The sequence below is a fragment of the Colletotrichum fructicola genome (assembly GCF_000319635.2).
Source record: "Colletotrichum fructicola Nara gc5 chromosome Unknown KSG_Nara_v1_contig11, whole genome shotgun sequence".
NCBI classification, from domain to species: Eukaryota; Fungi; Ascomycota; class Sordariomycetes; order Glomerellales; family Glomerellaceae; genus Colletotrichum; species Colletotrichum fructicola.
The window spans coordinates 2,182,462-2,203,388 of NW_027094061.1; the positions used below are offsets into that span (position 1 = coordinate 2,182,462).

At 52.4% G+C, this 20,927-nt stretch overlaps 4 protein-coding genes across 4 annotated transcripts; 3 read left to right on the forward strand and 1 right to left on the reverse strand.

The window, feature by feature from the left end:
* Positions 1 to 785: 785 nt before the first annotated feature.
* On the forward strand, positions 786 to 3,539 carry RDR1-0 (RNA-dependent RNA polymerase 1; the record flags this gene model as incomplete). Its single annotated transcript, XM_066153780.1, has 3 exons — positions 786 to 2,539; positions 2,588 to 2,908; positions 2,960 to 3,539. The coding sequence occupies 3 exons, from the start codon at positions 786 to 788 to the stop codon at positions 3,537 to 3,539; spliced, it is 2,655 nt and encodes an 884-aa protein (XP_066007019.1).
* Positions 3,540 to 14,768: 11,229 nt separating this feature from the next.
* On the reverse strand, positions 14,769 to 15,858 carry CGGC5_v017136 (uncharacterized protein; the record flags this gene model as incomplete). The annotated part of the gene is made up of 5 exons (XM_032026579.1): positions 14,769 to 14,794; positions 14,866 to 15,176; positions 15,247 to 15,574; positions 15,708 to 15,775; positions 15,839 to 15,858. 5 exons carry the CDS (start codon positions 15,856 to 15,858, stop codon positions 14,769 to 14,771), a joined length of 753 nt encoding a protein of 250 aa, XP_031877016.1.
* A 999-nt stretch (positions 15,859 to 16,857) lies between these two features.
* On the forward strand, positions 16,858 to 18,471 carry CGGC5_v017137 (uncharacterized protein; the record flags this gene model as incomplete). Its single annotated transcript, XM_066153781.1, has 3 exons — positions 16,858 to 17,150; positions 17,208 to 17,320; positions 17,450 to 18,471. The coding sequence occupies 3 exons, from the start codon at positions 16,858 to 16,860 to the stop codon at positions 18,469 to 18,471; spliced, it is 1,428 nt and encodes a 475-aa protein (XP_066007018.1).
* A 1,416-nt stretch (positions 18,472 to 19,887) lies between these two features.
* Positions 19,888 to 20,307, forward strand: CGGC5_v017138 (uncharacterized protein; the record flags this gene model as incomplete). The annotated part of the gene is made up of 3 exons (XM_066153782.1): positions 19,888 to 20,011; positions 20,145 to 20,181; positions 20,235 to 20,307. 3 exons carry the CDS (start codon positions 19,888 to 19,890, stop codon positions 20,305 to 20,307), a joined length of 234 nt encoding a protein of 77 aa, XP_066006961.1.
* Positions 20,308 to 20,927: the final 620 nt, after the last annotated feature.

A 20,927-nucleotide genomic window follows, 5' to 3' on the forward strand; every position in this document is an offset into this window, starting at 1 on the left:
CAATTCCTTTCGAAATGACCGCAAAGCGTTGGCATTTGTCGAACAGTACCGCCTCGGTGGCGAGGCTACTGCCAGGTTCGGCAAGAAAATGATCATCTTGAAGTTCAGAAGCGGCGTCAAGGCCGAGATGGCTTACTCTTCTGTTTACGAGCCGATTCACTCCTCTCCTGGCACGATCACCCTGGTACTTTCTGAACCACCCAAGTTCTACCGCCCGGGTATCGGACTCGACGAGCGCCCGACTGACGCTTGCGAAACCGAATTTCCATCAAAAGAAATCCATACGCTGCACCAACCTTCCGGGCGCTCCCCCGAACTTCAACTGCGCTGGCGAATGTCTGGTGTATCAACTTAGTGCCATGGATGCGAACTTGGACGACAAGATGATGGCGCTGCAGAACCGCGGGCTCTTGAACATCGCTCATTTCCATCTGGCTTAAGATGGAAGCCCAGTGTCCGAGACGGTTGACTACCAAAGCTCGTGGGAGATCTTCTACAATTGCTTGACGCGTTTGGGAACAGAAACGGTCCTGCCGTTCCGCGTTCTGTTTTCCGTACAGTCCCTAGTATGGAACAATTTTCTACATCCCCGCGTGGCTTACGACTTGCTACTCGAAATCGAGATACTCTTCAGAGAAGCAAGAAAAGCGAGGCGCCCAGAACCCATATCTGAGCAGACATTCCAGAATCTCCGCGATGGGTCTCAGTGTTGTCTACCTTTCCCGACTCATGACACCCCTCCGCATGTCTTGGATCCGGACGAGATTCTGAAATATCTACTTGAAATGGAAGAACGGATGAGAGCTGAGGACGACTACAGAACTACTCTGTACGGCGCGGATGTGTCCCATCACCAAACGTGGGTCTTCAAAGCCATCGTGACGCCATTCAGGGTCACCCTTCACGGGCCCGAGATTGAACCGCTGAATCGCATTCTTCGCAAGCATCGTAAACATGCAGATTGTTTTATGAGAGTACAGTTCTGTGATGAAGATGGCACCGACCTCTGGTTTAACCCCAAGATCGACTACAAGGAGGTCTTCCAGCGTTACAAAATCGTGCTGAACAGGGGTATCCAGGTCGCCGGACGCATATACAAGTTCCTCGGCTTCTCTCACTCTTCCCTCCGGTCTCATGCAGCCTGGTTTATGGCTCCGTTCGTCGATGACAACGACGATTTGCAGTTGTACCACAACATCATCAAAGCCCTTGGCGATTTCGAGCACATCCAAGTTCCAGCTAAGTGCGCCGCTCGGATCGGGCAGGCATTCTCTGAGACGCCAGCGTTCATCTCACTCAATGACTGCGGCATACACGTTCGGGACATTCTCGACATCAAATCTTGCCTCGGAGGCGACGAGCGTGTCTTTAGCGACGGGGTCGGGACCATCTCCAAAGAGGCTCTTGAACTGATCTGGCCTCGTCTGCCGCGAGGTTCCCTCATTCCCACGTGTCTTCAGATCCGATGGGGCGGCGTGAAAGGGATGCTGTCACTTGATTCGAGATTTCCTGGTCGCGTCATATGCATCCGACGAGAGTCCATGGAAAAGTTCCCGAGCCAAGACACTGAGAACCTCGAGATTTGTGATGGCGCGTCGAAGCCGCTAAAAATGGTGCTCAATTGTCGAATGATCAAGATCATGGAAGACCTGGGCGTTCGCAATGAATTCTTCCTCCGGTTGCAGAAGGCGGAACTTGACCGGCTCCGAGCTGTTACCGCGGACGCATACAACACCGGGACCTTCTTGCATGTGCAAGGCATAGGGCTCAACTTCTTCCTGCCAACATTTATCAAGAGCCTAGATCAATACGGTATCGACTACAGGGGCGACAGCTTTCTGCGGGCAGTAGTGCAGAATGTTGTTCTTCAAGAATTGCGATTGCTTAAATATAAAGCTAGAATCCCGGTCCCGAATGGCGTCACGGTCTTCGGTGTGATGGACGAGACTGGCTTTTTGAGAGAGGGAGAGGTGTACGTCGCGTATGATACGTACCGACGCCCCGGAAGGACCTCTGTCGATGGATCACTCAGAGATGGCCCCGTGCTGGTAACGCGGTCGCCCGCCTTGCATCCCGGGGACATCCAACTAGCTAGATCCAGAACACCCCCTCCGGGCCACCCGCTGCGAGACTTGCGCAACTGCATAGCCTTCAGTCAGTCTGGAAAGCGCGACTTGCCCAGCCAGTTGAGCGGTGGTGATCTCGATGGTGACCTCTATAACGTTATCTGGGACAGAGATGCCATGCCAGGTGTTACCTACAATGCTGCTGACTACCCCCGCGTGACACCGGCGGCCCTCGGCAGAGCGGTCCAGAGGAAAGACATGGCCAACTGGTTTGTCGACTTCATGCAGTCGGACTGCCTCGGACTAATCGCGATGAGACATCTTGTTTTGTCAGATCAGAACCCTGACGGCACATTCAGTGATGCTTGCCTCACACTCGCTGGGCTGCACTCGACGGCCGTCGACTTTTCCAAAACTGGTATCCCGGTTGACCCGCGAGAGACACCCAAGGCTCCGAGATTCCGCCCAGACTTGTGAGTAGCACCACCTAACGAGTGCGACTACCATTGATTAGACCCTAGTCTGGCGCCTACTCCGCCTGCGCGCATGTTCAACCGAAGCGAGATCGAACTCCTGGCTCCCGAAAACCCCACGGATGAAGACGAGGAGGAAGTTCTACCGGCACACCAGTACTACAAATCTGGAAAGATTCTGGGTGTCCTCTACCGTAATGTGGACGAGAGGCAGATCTGGAATGAGGACATCCGGCGTATCATTGACAGAAAAGGTCCTTCGGTGTGGGAGCAGTTTGCGGGGCTCATGCACAGAAATATATACGAATATAGCAGTGGCAGAGTGACATGGAAGAAAAGACAAGTCGAGGCCCAAAGGCTTCGCGATGTGTTGGATTCACCGGTAACCCATTCGATGTCGGCTTGCTAACGAAACGCCAGGTACGAAGATGCCGTCGCACAGGCCATGAGCACCTATTCAGACAACCATGTAAATCGACTGTCTGAGATCGAAGTTTTCTGTGGCTCAATCTTCAATAAGTCTGGCGCTCAGACGAGGCGGCAAAAAGACAACTCGAAGAAGCTCAAGGCGGATTTTGATCGTTTATCCGAGTGGCTCGTAGTCCAGGTGCGATGCAAATCCCAGAATACAGAGCAAGAAGAAGTTTTCGTCAGCAGCAGCAGCAGCCGCCGTGCTTTGGTGCCGAACAGAGAGGCTTTGGAGTTGTCCTACTCTTGTCTGGTCGTAGGGATGACGCAAAAGGCCAACAGCAGCGATCTTGGAAGCGAGACGCAGTTGGAGAGTTTTAAAGTGATTGCCGCCAGCGTTCTTTTGAGAGAGCTCACAGAGCTCGCGAATCGGGTGGAAGGCGGGAATTTGATTGCTCCAAGTAGTACACATGAAAGTTTGGGCGGAGGTTTCATCGGGGTAGGCTCTGGGCCGGCAGCAACGTACGCATACAACGGGTATGATGTAGACGTTGGCCAGTACCCTAATTACGGATATAGTAAATATCTGTGAGATATCTAGAGTTAGCGGGCTTCAATACCGTCGGCAGAGGAAGTACCAGGGCTACTAAAGTTGACAGGACGACGCTCACTGAGACAGCAAGATGTCATGGAGGATGCGATGCGACTCCCGAAGTGTACGCGATGCGTAACTAATAGGAATCAGGACGACATGCAAACACGGACTTGAAAAGTCTTTCCAGATCTATTACCGTAAGGGGTCATCGAGAACTTCAGGTATCGGTCGCTTCACGACCCTGATGTATCCTGTGCGGAAGAAGGGTCTTGATACTTGACCGTCATTACAGGTAGTACAGCATCCAGTAACCTTCGAAGCATGGTCAATGCGAAGGTGTCTCCCAAAGAAATTCAACCTAAGCAACCCTAATGGCACTGAGAGAGATGCCGAACGCTACCTTCCGTGAGGCTCGAGGGCCTCGGATAGGAAAATCGGAGTCCAAAGGTATTTCGAGTGGTTTGAATATCTTGCTCTCGTTCCGAGAGTCACGCCGTCGAGAACAGATTGAAAGCAGCCCAGTTGCTGTCGACGCAAACTCGATGTGAAGAGAGAGGGTATCAATCTGGACGTGCAACGGCCCTTGTCCTACCCGCGCATACCGGTGCCACGGTATATCAACCTCTGTGATCCTAACTGATGGTGGAAGTACAACTGGCCACGAATATCGTCTAGGTAGCAAGGCATCTACGGGATTGGTTTGCCGCGTTTGGTGTACTTCCTCCTCAGCCTCCTGGCATCGATCCGCTAGGCTCGAGTTGGCTCCGTTCGACAGAGGCAGACATGCCCGACTCTCAAGCGGATAGCGGTAGATGGCTCGTCCCCCATGTTCGAGCCTTTTAATCGCCTCCCGCATGTCCTTTATCATATTTTTGATTAAACACTGAAACCTGGCCATCTGCGTTGCGGTCATCCACTCAGCATCGGGCAGAGTCCATTTCTCGTAGAGCCGACCATGGATATGAGATACCACATAGCCGCCATGCCTACGAATGAACAGATCGCACAGATAGCAGGCGGCAGGCGGCAGGCGGCAGGCGGCAGGCGGCAGGCGGACTTGCTACATCCGATTGCTCGCGGCACCGGCAGATGTGGCTGCTGTTCCAAATCAAAGATCTGTTGGATCTCTGCGTGCACGAAGCAAAAGTGGGCAGTACCTGGACGATGGGCGCCTGAGGGTGGTTCTAAAGCCTTCACGTCGATATTTTTGAACACCGGTCGATTTTGGGGCTTCCCTGCCACTCGGGCTAGATCTCTGCATGCAAAGAAGTATCTGGCCAACTTGTCGACCTGGCGTATCTCGGGGCTCTCGGCAAGCGGTATTTGAACTCCTACAGATTTCAAATGCTCTTCGACCGAGTTTGTGCTGCCTAAGCGCGCGACTTGTGAGCAGCTTATGACGATCGTCTTGAGGGCGTTCCGCAAGGCATCGGGTTCCATAGAATGCCTGACAAAAGCTTGAGGTTGTCTACCACAACCTTTAGTCTACCAAGGAGTGGCGTGATTTGCGCAGAAGACCGCGGAGGTCCCCTGATTTCAAGAACGCACCTCTGCAATCGGTGTTGCAAACAAAGCTGCCGTGTTTTGAAATGGCGAGGCTGCCTCACCCATGGCGGGCGCAAGCGGCCAAGATTGCGGGTGCTACTAAAGCGTAGCACGACGTCGAGTAGCTCTTGAGTCGCCGCCTGCTTTGGACCGCCTGCAAGCACATCAGGACCCAATCGTAGGAGACTTCGGAAAACAAACTTTCTCGACTAAGCTTGCTCAGGCGGTTCGTGATCTCCATGAGCTCACCAAGGACACTTGGTGATGGTGTTGTATTGCTGGCAAGTACAACTTGTAGGCCTTCGGAATGTTCGCGCAGGGTCACCGTGGACACGAACTTATTCCCCTCCTCGTGATGGGCAAGGAACGCAAAGGAGTCAGCCGTCCGGATCTCGTCCTCGATGGAAAGAGTGTGAGCGTGGGAACCTAATGATGTCGCATGCCCATGGTAAGCTCGTGGTTCGGATGGGATTTCGGTCAAATGTCGCAGGGATGCAATGGTTTGATGAAATTCAACCTCCAACGGCAGGGTCCAAAAGTTGGACGGAGCGCTCATGGCTGGTGACGACCGTCGCGCATGAGCACCGGACTAATGCTTGGAATCGGTCTTCGATCGAGGCGTTCTAAAGATTGGCTTGATTCACGAACATGTTCGCATTAGTGTTTACTGTTGGCTGGTACCCCGGTATGGCTGCCTTGGTGTGTAGCTGTCTTTCGGCGCGCTCGTCTAAACGCTGAGTGGACTGGCGACGGTGTGTACCCAACCATTCGCGGAGACCTTTTCAAGGCTGCGGGTTTGTGTAACGACCAGCGCTCGCGTGCAGAGCAAGGATACAAGCTCAAGTGGAAACCTAATGGCGGCCATGACCAGGGAGCATGGGGTATATTCCCTTGCTACGGCGTCTGTGCCACTACACCAGTGACACGTCATTGTAGGTACCTGCCTCACGCAAGTCATAGGTTCTCAACCAAGCCGTCCACCCGCTGTCAACCAATCACCACGCTTCAAGGGGCTCGCCAGTCGCGACGACTCGACATCTCACCCTCGTACGTGAGCTGATCGTTATCATTCCCGATAACGGCCTCCATTGTTGGGTCTCGGACGAACGCCTCGCCCGTCCTGGCCGCGACAAGTCCGACAGGCCAGTGATGGCGGCTCTTTGGCTTGCCCACGTATTCCATTTCCACGCCACATGATAGTTTGTCAACGGGCTACGGTGCCACGATTAGTCGGACAAGCTTCTCGCACCCTTCGTTGCTCAACCCACTGTGCAATTTAGTTAAGACCAATACTCTCCCCCACCATAACCGATGCGGCCAGCGTACTCCCCCTCCCCCCACCCCCCAATTTTAGCGACAAAGGCCGCGACAGCTCCATTAGCCACCTGTAACGAAAGAACCAGCAGGAGAGTGGCCACACCTAAACTCTGGCAAGCGTTGTTCAGCTCACATTTGCCCAAATCATATACACCGGCGTTGCCCAAGGATGAATTATGAGGTTGCGAGCCACCCGACTTGCAAAGTCGTGTCTCTCAGTATGAGCCTGAAGAGTTTGTGCGCTCCGTCTCTTCCCCACGGGAAGGCAGCGCTGCCCCCAAGCACGGCTGGAGAATGTATGTATGCTCACATCACAACGGAAGGATGCGGCCGCCCGCGAACACTGGCAATGACATTTCTGTAGCCATTCCATGCCTGAAATCAGCGCCGTCCCTCCATTTCAAGGTGTTGAGACGACAGCTCGGTCGGCGCCTCCTTGCGGGGACACGATTCAGTGAACACTGGCAAAGGTCATCGATGGTCACTGAAAGCTTAGCTTGAACCTTTCATATATGAGTCGCCTGGCAATAATGCCGACGTATATTGTCTTTGGTTGCATCTGCCGGCGAGTTTCTACTTGATGCAATCCAAATGATTTCCGATCAAGCTGCCTGTCGCACAGCTCACCGGCAGCCTGACCAAGCCCTCAACAACATCGCCCTTTGGAGATTGCCATGCGAACAGTGTCGGCGCGACGCGGCCTCCACATTCCGGGCCAAAGCGGAATCTTCACTGCAGCTTCCAGATCGTGGACTTCATTTCTAGCACCCCTTCATCCAGACACAGTCGTCAATCCAACCCCCCCCCCCCCCCAAGGTGAGGCCGCTTAGGCAGAGACTGGTTGGGCAAGAGAAGAACAGCAAGGCATGAAGCAAGAAAGGAAGCAAAAGATAAGAGGGTAAAAAGCAAACTTTACTGTGTACGGACATGGGGCTGTATCTGAGGAACGTGGGAAACTGTACTGTATATCTGAGAGAGCTAACTACAGGCGCTAAGGCGCTGGAGAGGGCTGTAAGGCAGCATATGGCACCCGCTAACAGGCCACAGGAGTGGTAGCTGGGTGGGCAGGAATCTGTCAACACTATCTGGTATGCGCCCGGAGCATGACCCCTCCTTACCTCGCGGTCCGCTCAACCTTCTCTCGTTCTTTGTCACGAACTTAGAGCGCCGTGACCCAGGACGTTGGAAGGGAAAAAAAGAAAAAAAAAAAAGAAAAAAAAAAAAACAAGCAGCTGATTAATACGCGGTTATGCAAACGCACACCTCGACGGCTAGCAGGCAGCCTGTTCCGGCTCATGCTGTAATGCTGAAGGCGGCGGAGGCACAGGGCGCGAATGTGTCCCAGCGGTATGCGCGATGCGAAGGGGGCGCGCATCGGAGAACAGCTAATAGTCGCTCTCTGAACATCACACATGTTAAGCTGTGCAGCAAGGTGCTGATGTTCTCGCCATCTCGCTTATCTGACGAATCAGAAATAGCTTAGATGAAATAGAACCCGGGAAGTAGGGATCCGGCGTCAATTTCGGGCCGCGGCTGTCACAGGACTGTAAGGAATTCAGTCATACCAAGGCAAGTGGGTTACGGTCGTGATGGTGGAGATTTTCCTAACCCCAGGTCGGCTCACACTATTGAGTATCGGCCGATTAGTTGCGGTATTAGTTGGTCTAGAAAAGCCTCCTGGCGAGACACATGCGATGTCGGTTGGCGTACAACCAGGCACGCCGACGAGATATTGGTGCTGGCTTAGCGCATTGCTGTACGGGGCCGGTGTGACAGCGGACACAGTAGGCCGCATGCTGTGTGACTGAAGCTGCAGGTTGAGCGATTGCCGCCAGAGGTTTCCACGAGATTGGGAGGAATCATCCTGATTTGAACCCCGCAGGACGAAGATCTGGAGTGGCTCTAGGGACTGGGTCGTGTACCCTGAGCACGTTGCTCGGCCTCCTGCAAAAGTTGTCTGTGGGGTGTCCATCGCACGATAGACCGCTGGCCAGGTGACCTAGAGCCTATCGCTGTCGGTCTACCATGTGGAGAAGGAGGATGGGACATGAGGTGGTGCTGCCTAGGACGTGAGGCAATTAGTAATCAGATGATGGCGACGGCCCGTTCCGCAGCTAGCTCGAGAACGATGGCGGACGCTTTCATAACTGATGGCACGCGAATCGCCATGAGAAAACTTCGAAATGGTCTTGCGACATGTCTCACCTCTTTCACTAGGCGTTAATCAATTTGATCTTTCGACTGATTTGTCTTATCGTGACGTACCCATGAATTGGCAAGATGTGGCCGCAGGACTGACGATGCAGCTGCCTCTGCATCTGGACCGCCGTACACAGAATAACCCGAGCCTTCACGAGCCGGCCTCTGGCGACCAGAGTTCGTCCTGAAACCGAGCTGTCACCGAATCCCTCCAGAGCTTTCTTTAAGACTAGCGAGATAGATCCGCATGGTGCGTGCCAGGATCTCCGCCAGCGACATCGTGGAGAGTTTCAGCGATTGCATGTGTCGGCTTCGTTTGTCAACGCTTGCCACCATGCCGTATATCTCTGACGCCAGAACGCTTCGAGTAACTCGCTTTCTCTTTGTAGAGCTGAAGAGGACGATATTACCATGGATGGTGAATTCACCACTACCATCTTTAGTCTCATAAGCAAGGATGATAACGAACCCAAGCTGTGAGGTCAGGTCCACGTTATTGACAAAAGATCCATCGACGAAAACCATTAGCTTGGCTGTGGCTAAATCAATTGGTATGAACGTCAAGCCACGGTCAAGGGAACCCATCTGCCACCTGAGGCGTCGGTTGAGATTCTGAATATCCTCAGGCGATGGGTCTTGGTGTTATGCTGCTGCTGAGAGGTGAAAGCAGGCCTCTGGTTGGCAAATCGAAGCGATATAGGCGCCGCGGGCACGTTGCTTGACGTACTGCTGCTTAGATCCAGGATCTTTGGTAACGAGGCATAGTTTCTTTTCTTGGTCTTTTTGCCTAAGGCTCAGGCTGTTGTTGATCATAGTGACAATACCACCATTGAAAGTGAGAATTTAGTCAGCAGTAAGAGTTTGCTTTGGTTTTGCTGTGCACGCAGCCTTGTTGAGCTCTTCATTCTCTCTGCATGAGAGGGACTCGTCCGATAGGCCGTTTGTGTCGTCGGTCTGCATGCCTATGCAAGCGAAGTCTGGATTCTTAGTTGATGAGATCAGTAGGCATGGGTCGTACGAGGAAGTGACCATCTGGAGCTTTTCTCTATGGTGCTTATGGTACGTTGCCCATCAGTGGGTTCCTGCCTCTGCGATTCCATGTAGAGGCTTAACAACAGCCATGATTGTACCTTTGGGGTAAAGGTGACGAATCTGGATTGGGATATGGGCAAGAATAGTGCGATTCAGCCTGATCTCGGACTGGACATACGCCTGGGTAATATCCCGTAACCATAGGGATTTGCCAGCGGCAAGCAGGGCAGGGGCAATCGTCAGGATTAGTCGGTGGCTTGCCCTCTGAATCCTGGGCGATTGGGTCAGTATGGCTTCTTTGCCATCATCAGCGTAACCTTGTACGACCAGCCTTGATTTCTCATACGGTTAATTGGTGATCTTCCCCTTGACTTCATTAACAATCCTGGATTTGAAAATCCGTACTCCTCGGTGCTTGGTCTCGTCAAAGGGGATGAATTCAAAGACACCGCGGCTAACCAAACTATCAATTACCCGCCGGGTTGATTGCTCAAAAGGCTGGCCATGTGATGTTATTATACCCTTTTTCCTGAGCTCGAGAGCCAGTTCGGCGTCAGAAGCTTCCTTAGCCGTTAGGAAAGAGGTTGACAGCGCCTGTAGGTTCTTCCGAGGCCGGCCGCGACGAGGTCTTGGGGCATCGCCAGAAACAACAATCTCATTAAGGACCACTTCAGTATCTTCATCCACGAGGCTGTTAGCCTATGGTGGCTAATTTACTTCGGTTGCAGCCTGCAGCAGTGGATTTGTTGATATTTCTGTGGTCTCCTCAGGGTCTTGGTGGAAAGGTTTCACCATTGTTGAACGAAATATCCTTGGGCCGCGTGGGTGGTCAATAGTACAATTCTCGCTGTCGGTGGCAAGAAGTCTGAATGGGCCATGCCAGCCTTTCTTTTCACGCCATACTCGAACCTGGGATTGAAGTGGAAGGCTGAGAGTAGACTGAGTATCCGGGCCGTTGCGTTTATTGAGAGCATCTTTGACCTGGTGGCTTGCGTGGAGGCGTCTCACTTCCTCCATGGCTTTGCGTATAGCCCCTGCCCTCTGGAGGATCTCAGGCGATGGAGGTGAATCGTGGTTAATCCGCGGGTATGCCCCAAAAACAAGAAGGGTCGGTACCAGGCCGTTTGGGCCGGCATTATCGTTAATGGCCTTGATCGCCATCTGTAGAGCCACCTCTGGGCGGAGGGAAGGGTTCTCAGCTTTGATGATCTCATACGCACAGCGTAGAGGTTTGTGGTATCTCTCTACCTTGCCGATACTATTATGGGCCTCGATTGGGATCTCTTTGATTGAAATAGTCATAGATCTGGCTGACTGGCGAAACTCCTCAGATCTGAAGCTAGTCCCTGCATCTGTGACGATCCAGTCAGGCGGGCCCTGATATACGTCGATCCAGCACATGCGTAAGGCTCCCCACGTCTGCTTGGCCGAGATATCCTCAAGGAATCTGGCTGCGTTGAATGCAGTAGCTGTATCGACGACGTGGAGAACGGGCTTGTTACCACCGAGGCAGAAGGTATCAACAATCACCTCGTAACTAGTTGAAAGAATGGTCCTCCTGGAGGGTGGATTTGAATCTGGATGGGGCTGCACCATTCATCCGGCAACGTTGGCATATCTTAGTCAGTTGCTCAAGAGCTGTTATTTCGATTGGGTGGCCAGCCCTCTGTAGGACGGTATGGAGGCGCTGAACCGAGGGATGGCCGAATGTGGTGTAGCTCAGCCTCTGTGAGATGATTCCATGCAAGGGACTTTTTTTTCTCCCAAAGCATCCATGGGTGGCCCCACTTACGTATAATGGGTACCCTGAAATCGCCTTGACGACTTCACGATAGCTTCACTGACTCCCGATTAGGTAGTAAACAAATCAAATATATATATATATATATACGGCCTCGAAAACGAGCCAGTCAGTCAAATTGAAGGCCTCAACTTGCTTTGATTGTGTCGGAATAACACGTCGGGATCTAGCTGTGGCAAGTGGCGTGGCGGTCCGTGGCTGACGGCTATTACCCGGCCTCACTTCACCCGTTAAAGATTCCTTCCTCCTTTCTACAAATATGCAAGCCAATCAATTCATACAGTTACTCGTCAAAGTACGCGATATCGCTGTGTTCGCCCTGCGAAACCAATAGTATGCATAACCCTTCTCAGATATCTCAAGAGACCCGCTGTATGCCTTTGTCCCCAGCTGTCTCACTAAAATGCAACGTTACACACCAGTAGTCCGAATACTAAACCACACCTCACAGTCGGGTAAGACATGGCGCTCGTAGTTCGATGTTGATCTTCCAAGTATCTTCACCACTATCTGTGTCTGCTGTACATCAGCCATTGTTTCGTCCCGCACCGGTATACTCCCATCATTTCCTCCGCTCGTGTTCTCATCAATGATCATAGGATCGCCTTCTTGAACCTCGTGATCCATCGCCACTGGCTCTCCAACCCTCGTCTCTTCTGGGATTGTCCATTGCCAGTCCATGTTTTCTCCCTGCATCGTAACCTCGGACATCAGAGTCATTAATGATCCGTATCCTGTTGCTTGACCTTGAACTATTTCCTGATGGCGATGTTGTTGCGTTCTCGTCGCTGTCACTGTTTTCCAAAAAGTAGGCTCCACGTCCTTTTAGTACTCATCTCCCCCAGTCGATCAGTTACTCTATTCCATGTCCCCGCTTTCTTGTCGCGGGGTCCTGCTGCTTACGCAAGACTCCCTCCCACTCATCCTTCGTTCCCGGATTACAACCGTCACTGCACTTGCAAGCTCGTTCCGTTTGAAACCACAGGATATTGGCTCGCTAACGCTTCCCAATGGTCCTCACTGCGTTCGTCCCCTGCTCATGCTGCTTGTATGGCCTCTGTTTGGGGCCGCTTCGCGGTTGTGCGGTCTCCCCTGCTGCATTAGCTCACCCCCGCTGGGCTCGCCTGTCCAATCAATCCGTGTTGCGCTCCCGTGCGGACGGCGTCTCCACTGATCCACCGCCGGTTGGAGCCCCCATGCTCTGTTGGCTCTGCCCAATCACTCTATTCCGCGATCCCCTCAGTCACTCGAGGATCAGTCACTCCATCGCTAAAGCTAGGTCTGAAAACCCACTTCCGTTCGTCCCTCACTTCGTGGTCATAGTGTCGTGTGACTGCCCAGTTTCCTCACACGCTCGGTTCACTGGCTTACCATAGGACTGACTGTCTTTACAAAGGCTGCTGCGTTGAATCCACAATGATAGGTGCACATGGGACCAGTTCTAGCGGGTCCTTGAAGTAAATTCAATTGGATGAGACAAAAGCCAACGGTAGGACGAGGAGGAATCCCAAAGCAAGTCCTTTATCCGCCATGGAAGATACGAAGATGCATTAATAGTAATGTAGTACCATGAGAGTGACGGCAGCAATCACTAGTTCCATGAATCAATCAACACGTCGACACTCAGAAGTCCTCGTTACGCCTGCGAACATGACGAAACCTGATATCGGCAATAGTGAGTTCCACGAGTGCTAGGCTACTCGTTGGATGACCTGCTCAAGAAGCCATCAAGGAAAGCAATCGATGTCTTTACGAGGAATGCCAGTATGAGCATAATAGCAACTCGTTCCTAAGGTAGGACGTCGTTAAAAGTGGTGCATGTGTCAGTGCCATATTTCCAGATCAATATTCGTTTTTAGTCAGGCATATTTTATTTCTCACACTGATTGAATATAACTTACTCGACGAAAAAGGTCACGGCCCGGCACTTTGCCGTCGGCCCCTCCGTAAAAAAGCGCAACGAGTGGGCGCACTCCCCATGAAAGTTTTGACAGTAATAGATAGTCTTTTCATGGCTGTTATTTGTCTCTAAGTATCCCTGGCGGCACGGCGACATTTGTCGCTTTACCGTCTATGCCTTGAACATAAACTAGAATACCTATTCGCGAGACCATGACCTCAAGACCAGACAGCAGTACAATTGTTGTGCTAAGTCTGATAAAGAAATATGGAAAAGCACACATATCTCTATTGAAAATCGGAAGATGCGTCGATATAGACCTATCAAGGTCACCAAACAGCTGTTCTTTCCGCCAGACTGGCACGGCCCGCTTCAGCTACACAGACTCTAATCCTTGTTTTTGAGTAAGAGTGTCAATCTCTTATGACTCTCTCTACGACTTTGACGGTTTCTCTTCGCCCAGGCTCCTCCAGTCTTGGGCCGATCTCCGCGCACTGGGGGAGAAGCCCATGATGAAGTCGTCAACATCTTCATGATCCGCCGACGTAGCTGAGTACCGCGCTCTCTTTCTTTGATTGCTCTGCCTCTATCTCGAGAAGCTTTGAGGTAGTTTTCTAAGCGCCTCGACAGAGCCATTGCATGAGTTTGATGTTCTTTGCTTCCATTGGCCAGGGCTTCGATTCCCTTGCTCAGGTAATCATACCCTGTTTCGGGACTAGACAGTTGATTTGGTCCTTGCATCTCAATGCAATGAGAGGCTAGCAACTCAGTCGTGAAAGTAAAGGCCTGTAGAGCGAGAACGTCATACGTCTCTTGCACCCTCGCCTCCTTACAGCATCTATCTTTTGTTATGGTCCAAATGTCAGCCGTCTGTTGTATGAGGGTTGCGGCATTGTTTCTGGGCTTCGCAAGTGCCAAAAGATAGTCAAAATGGAACGATATGTCATTCTCAGATGCGAGTTGGGCCGAAATGGAACTCGAGGCCCCCAGGTGATCATAGCTGGACTCGATATCCTCTTCGCGGGGGCTGAATCGACTTCTCCAATTTCTCACACAATGGGCAGTCAGACTGAGAACCATGGCGTGTTCTTGACCAAGTATGCTAGCGATGACATGAATGGCCTTCCAGCATGCAAGGTCCAAGGTGATCTTGAGGTCGAGAGGAGTTGAAGTTGTGACGACTGCCAGTGAAATGACAAAATCGGTTATTGGATGATGTGCACCAACAGACGAGGACAGGACTTCCTGGAGGTGTAGCAGAAAAGACCTGAACAGCAAGAAGCTTTTGCGATCTCCGATGCGAACGCTCATTAAAGTCAGAGAAATCTTCCAGAAATGGACTAGGAAACTTGGGTTGCAAAGCTGTGTGGAGGATTGTAGGATTTCCACGGCGTCTTCCAATACGCTGAATGTTTCTCCATTTTGCGCAACATCAGACAGTATTGCGATGCAGCGGCACTTTTCAGAGACCAGTTGCCAGTCAGGGGATGTTTTGCTGCAGGCTAAGTCCGGTGACGTGAAGTTCGTACTTTGAGGGTTCGCCACTTTCCAGCTCTGGCAGCCAGAAGCGAAAAGCCCTTTCACAAGATGGTCAAGGGCGTGGAACATCTTCTCCTGCTGAACGTAGGTTGTTGCAAGCCCAAATTGTGGCCTCTGTCTGTCCAGCGCCAGTCTCCTTTCATTCAACGAAGCGAACTTCAGGCTTTTGACTATGGTGGCGGTAGCTGGCATGGAATATGCGACACGCCGGCGTTGTGCAACCAGCCCTCCAGAGCCTTGACGCCTGGGACTATTCTTCGAGAATCCCCAAAGCTTGAGTTTTCTTTCTAGCGTCGGTTTTCTACCGATTTCAATCAGCTATTGATCGTGTTTTACTGCTGAGTAAGGTATAAGCGCATAGAATAACGTACGTAAATCTGTGTCCATGAATGACAAGCATCTCGAACACCACCTCGTCCACTGTGTGGCTCTCCTGTATGTAGAGTCGACGGAGATGGTTGTCTCTCAGCATCTCCCAGTGCTTGTCTGAGTGTCCCTTTGGGGGCTTCTTCTGGTTCGTCTTGCTTGTTCCGGCTCTCTTCTTAGTTCGTTCGTCGTTGGTCATTGGCTCGTGCATCACAAACTCGATCACCTTTTGGCTTTCACTCGAGACAGATATTTCATCCCCCGAAGAACCGTTTTGCTTCTCGGAATATGTCTTGGAGTTGGACTCCGAAGCCCAAAACAAATTGCCAGATGCTGTTATTCGTTCAGTAGCTGAAAGATGAGAACCACAGTGGCCAGGAGTCCCGGTGTCCATGAACGGTAGTAGTAAGACGAAAAGAGTTGGGTCAGTCGTGTCACTTAGACCATGCGGGGCATCATTACATACTTTTTCGAAGTGGTACATTGGACGTAATCGTCCACGGCATCAGAGCATTCGTGAGATGGATGTCGAGGCTGGCATTCGTGACGTTAGACTTCCACAGATCGCTGGGGCCGGAAGAGTTGCCGTCAACCAACGAATCAAGCTGAGTGTTCATCTCGTGGAGTCCCGTTCGGGGGAACACAAAAACCTCTCCTTCATTTCGATAAAGATGCGAGTATTCAAGTGGGTCACCATGTCCAAAATGGTCTCTCCAAGCACGGTTTTCTGCCGGTATGCCATAGCCCGTTCGATTGTGCATAGCATCATCCAAGGCAGCCTGGAAGGCAGCTTGGACGGTAGCAATATCTAAGTGTCGCACCATTGGCTGAGATTTTCGGATTTGGGCGTCTCGATGGGTGTGCTGCCTGCGAGTAAATCCTGAGACGTGGTTTTCTCTCAGGGCGAGAATTGCGAATGAACGTGCTGTCGAGTGATGGAAGATGGGTTGTCCAGAGAAGGTAGGTTGTCTTCTGGCGAACAACGGTGACAGACGACGTCGTACTTCTGGTTAGCCCCAAGATTTCGCCCCGTTTTGGCTGGGACACGAAATGCATCAGCCATTGGAAAGAGGCTTACACGTGCAGTGGTGCTGGAAAACGCCACGCAGGTGTTTCTCGGCTCGGATGTGTATTGCATATAATAGTTCAAGATCATTGGCCTGATCCTAAACCATCACGTTGGTTTGGGTGATGATAAGCGGTCTCCGCCCTAGGATGCATTAGAACGAGTGGATTCATGTGAGACAGTCCTCGAATAGCTGCATTGCTGCCCCCACTGCAGACAACCAAACGGACGCGACATCATTTTGGGCGGTAAGAACACTCAACTTCGAATTGGAAAGGCTCCTACTCTTGCCTGGTCCGCGGTGAGCTTCTAGATCTGTTTGCCAATCGATGACACTGGAGGACAGTTGCGGTTCTTTCATTGAGCTCTTGCGCTCAACAGCTTCTGAAAAGTATAAGTAGGCCGTGGATTTTCGCCTCAAGATAGGTCTTGCTGCTGTCATCAAACAATCAAAACCTGCTTGTCACTTGCTCTCTTCATCTCTGCGCCGAGCATTGTTGTTAACGTACTTACTTTCTTGTTAAGACATTCTGCCACCTTCTTGTTCAAGATGCCAACCATGTCAACGCAGACCGAAAGCATCCATGTGTCTAGCTCTACGATGGCTTCTGTCAGCATGCCCTTGAAGAATGGTGGCCGATCGGACGACTCAGCCGATTCCTCCGATCTTGGCAGTGACACGGACTCCGACGGCTCTCGGTCTCTTCAACGGGCAATCGGGAAGCCAGGGCCGGATATCTCCAAGACAAATTGGAAATTCTGGGCTTCTCAACATCTGAAGTCGCTTGTCTTGAAAGCCAAAGGTGGCGTGTCGGACGCCGTCTTGGCGTTCATCAAGAGCACGTAAGTTTTGAAACTTCCGTCTTCAATGTGCTCTCACCAAGCCGTGCGTGCATCTAGGATGAAAGGCACAAAGTTGATCTTCGTGATGGGGAATGCGGGTACGGGCAAGTCATCGTTACTCAATGAGCTTACCGGGATGGATCTTCATGTCGGAATGTCACTGAACTCTGGTAAGGCAAAATCCAACTTCACTCGTACATCATCCCAGCTGAGTTGCTGACTTACGTCAAATCACGCAGGAACACGGCAATACCACGTCTGACCGGCCGTCATTGACGACCAACAGTATCTCTTCATAGACACAGCTGGCTTTGGCGCCGCCGATCTGAACGAAGAAGGGAATTTTCAAGACATCATGGCATGTCTGTCAACACTTGGCCCTTTCGTCACCGTCGCCGGTGTTCTGTTTGTCTACGGGCGAATGGAACGACTCCTGAGCAGCGACCTGCGCACTCTACGATGGATCGAATGTTTTTGCGGTCCGGGCTTCTTCCAGCACATCACGATTATCACAACAAAATGGGATATGCTCACGGAAGGCAGCTTCGAGGATGCATGGGCGATTACGACGGACTTCGAAAACCACAACGCTGTCAGTTGTCTGATGAATCCTCCGGGCCGACTTCACGGGGCCACCATCTACCATCATGGCCTACCTGGAGGCCACGGTTCTATGGACTCATGGAGCAACGTCTTTTCTAAGAAGAGGTGTGCCTTCGAGAGAGGCGAGGAGCTTCGCAATCTCATCCGACGTAAGTATGCAAACAAGGACGTCAGCAAGCTCCAGGTTGTTCGACAATTGAAACAAGGAAGGGCGTTGTGGGAGACGGAGGCAGCGAAGGTTCTAAGGTGTGATTTGAACAAAATCACCGTAGAGGTATCGGTGGACGGCGCCGCTTTGGTGCCACAACCGGGTCTGAGCCAGGACTGCGGCGTTATCATGTCTCAGGAGGCAGTTAACTCGAGCGGCAAATCAGACGACTCTAGGGACACCCAGAAACGAGGAGACAAATCCCAGGAGCCTACCAAGGGACAAGCCGAGGAAGAGTCCAAACAGCAGCCCCGTGAAGAGCCCAAGGAACAGCCCGAGGACCAAAGTAAGGGTCGACCCAAGAGCCAGGCCAAAGAAGGGCCTTCTTGGTTTCAAAGTTGGTTCCGGAGTGCTTATGACTGGTGGGCCGTGCTGTCAGAGGCAGCGCATTTCTTCGCAGAAGCGCGCAAGAAAGGATATCGATCCAGCAACCGCAAAGGCGCTGCCCCTGCCCCTGCTTGGAACCCTTGGCAAGCGGCTCGGAACTGGTGGAATGGAACATCGGCCTGAGATTCCTCTTCTCCGATCTTTGAGCAGAGAAGGGCACGCAGCGAGATAAGTGCTGGTGCAGGTTTGGAGGATCAGTCTTTGCTTTGGAGAATGCAATATGGCTATGGAATGGAATGCTAGGCACTACGCGTGAAACCAGAAGGACATTCATTTTGCAGTATGATCACCCAAAATAACGAGGGTGTATGGTATCTTCATTTCCTTAGTAATACGAATCATCATGAATCCCCCTCCCGTACAACAAAATATCCTCAAACGGATTCCCCGCCTTCAACACCCTCACCCTCGGCCTCCCCTGATCACACCGACTAACATACCCACAACTCGTCTCATTAAACCTCTGCCTCCCCCTCGCAACGACCTCGAACCGGGGCACAATCGGCCCCTGCCTCTCCACGGCCCCCCACCCGCCTCCGCCCGCACACACGTTCTGCTCCCGTACATCCACCTCGCCCCACGCGCAGAACCCGTCCTCCGCGTCGCAGGGGAAATCCACCGTCAGCTTCGGCGCGATCTCCGCGGGCGCGCCCTCCCACAGCGCGCGGAATTTGGGCAGCAGCCGGCGCGTCAGCGGGCACTCGGCGTCGAGACAGACGACTGCAATCTGCGCGTCGATCCCAGCCAGCCGCCTGGTGTGCTGTCCGCTGTCTGTGGGGGAAATGTTGACGTTCAGTGCCCATGTGTTGCGCCTGATGGGCGCGTTTCCCACAAAGGACTGCCATTGTCCACTTGCGCTGGTGGGTAGCAAACAAATCGCGCCGCAATGTTGCCGGATCCGGTGCTGGCACGTGGTTGCTCCTGCCGCATAATTATGAATAATGGTAAAACAGGCTGCGCAGCGTGGAGGAAGCCACCTTTGGGGCTCTTCATTGTCCGCGAGCAACTCCGGAACCTGGTTGGAATTATCGTTCCGAACAGCTTTGTTATGAGCCATCGTTTTGGTCTTCGTTGACATAGATCGAAAAACGAAGTACGTGGCGCATGTTGGGCTACCTAAGCAAGGAGAAACTTCAGATGGGCTTCTAAGCGGTTTCATAGGCAGACTTCGTCGGGTGAGTTGTGCGACAGTGACAGCTGTCGAATTGGCTGCGACGCAGAGTGCATGCAGATAGGCCCATGCGAGACGCGGAAGGCAGCTAGAGTGCTAGCTGCGTAGCGCTGTTGGGCCACCTCGGGCACCTGCAGGAAACCACAATTGGAGATACTTCACGGCATTTTCATTCCATGTGCTGGTCACGTAGCGTGGGGCACAGACCAGCGTGGGTCGAAAGAGTTACCTGCACGCGCCGTGCCCTGAGCGACGCGCCGAGCAGCTGGGTATGTGGTACACCACTTAAGGTGGTAGGGCACCCTTCACCTCGCTGAACATTGGCATGGACTGCCCGCGCTAGCGCAACCCAGCCGTCCGACCCCGCCATGTCGCCGGCCTTGGGTGGCCTTCAAGACCTCCGCGCGAGGGCGAGGGACGAAGCGGCACGCACGACGACCTTCCGGCTACCGCACCCGTTAGCTCCTCGATCTGTTGATCATACCATTGAACGTCGGCGGAAAGCCATGGTACAATGCTGAAAATGACGCATCCTCTTTTTCGGTAGCTCGCTCTTGTCGTCGACTTGCGCACCCTGGACGCGGCCACTGCGCACTCAACCCGACTAACGTCCAAAAACACCTAGACCGCGCGCCTATACAGCCCACAAACGACCAGAAGGGGTCAGTCATCGCTCCGGACGACTATGTAACCAACGCCTAAGATGTCTCTGCAGATCAGCCATTCTCAACTGTCAAAGCCGCGGTCGCTATTGCGATCTCAAGGTCGAGCGATTCATTGAGGGCTGACCATGTGGACTTTGCTGGGAGGGCCGAGGGAAGCCTCTGTGCGCGGCATTGAAACGTGTTGCCTCGAGCACGCCACCATGCAGGCACCTTGATCCCTACACGGGCCTTCTGTATTTGGATGAGTACTCAATTCGGCGTCCAAACAGGCCACGCTTTCCAAACAGGCCGCGCTTTGTGAATGGCTATATCAAGAAGTTCATCGTCGAGTGCGTCGGCTTTTCAAACCGTCATCTCAATGTATTGTCTCACTCATCTCACTCATCATACGATATAGTGGTGTTGTTGGCAGAGGCTGGGAGTCAGGTATAAGCAGCGAGCCCATCAGCATCGCACTCTCCTTGCTTCAAACGTTGTAAGTATACCGTTGAACTACCTGATCTAATATTTCAAAGTGTATCTGTTGCCCTTCCGCCTTCTTGCGAAACCCAGCTCAAGCCGACTATGTCGACCACGCCAGAGACAGTCCTATTGAACCCTCCACAAAACAAGCATACCGTGCTGCTTCACAACCGCTCCGAGAGTGTGCCTCGGATGCCGAGTGGTTTGAGGTGTCTCGGTCAAGTAGATTCGACCGACCGTATCGCGCCATTTGCCAGTGTTGATGGTAACGATCTGAGCGT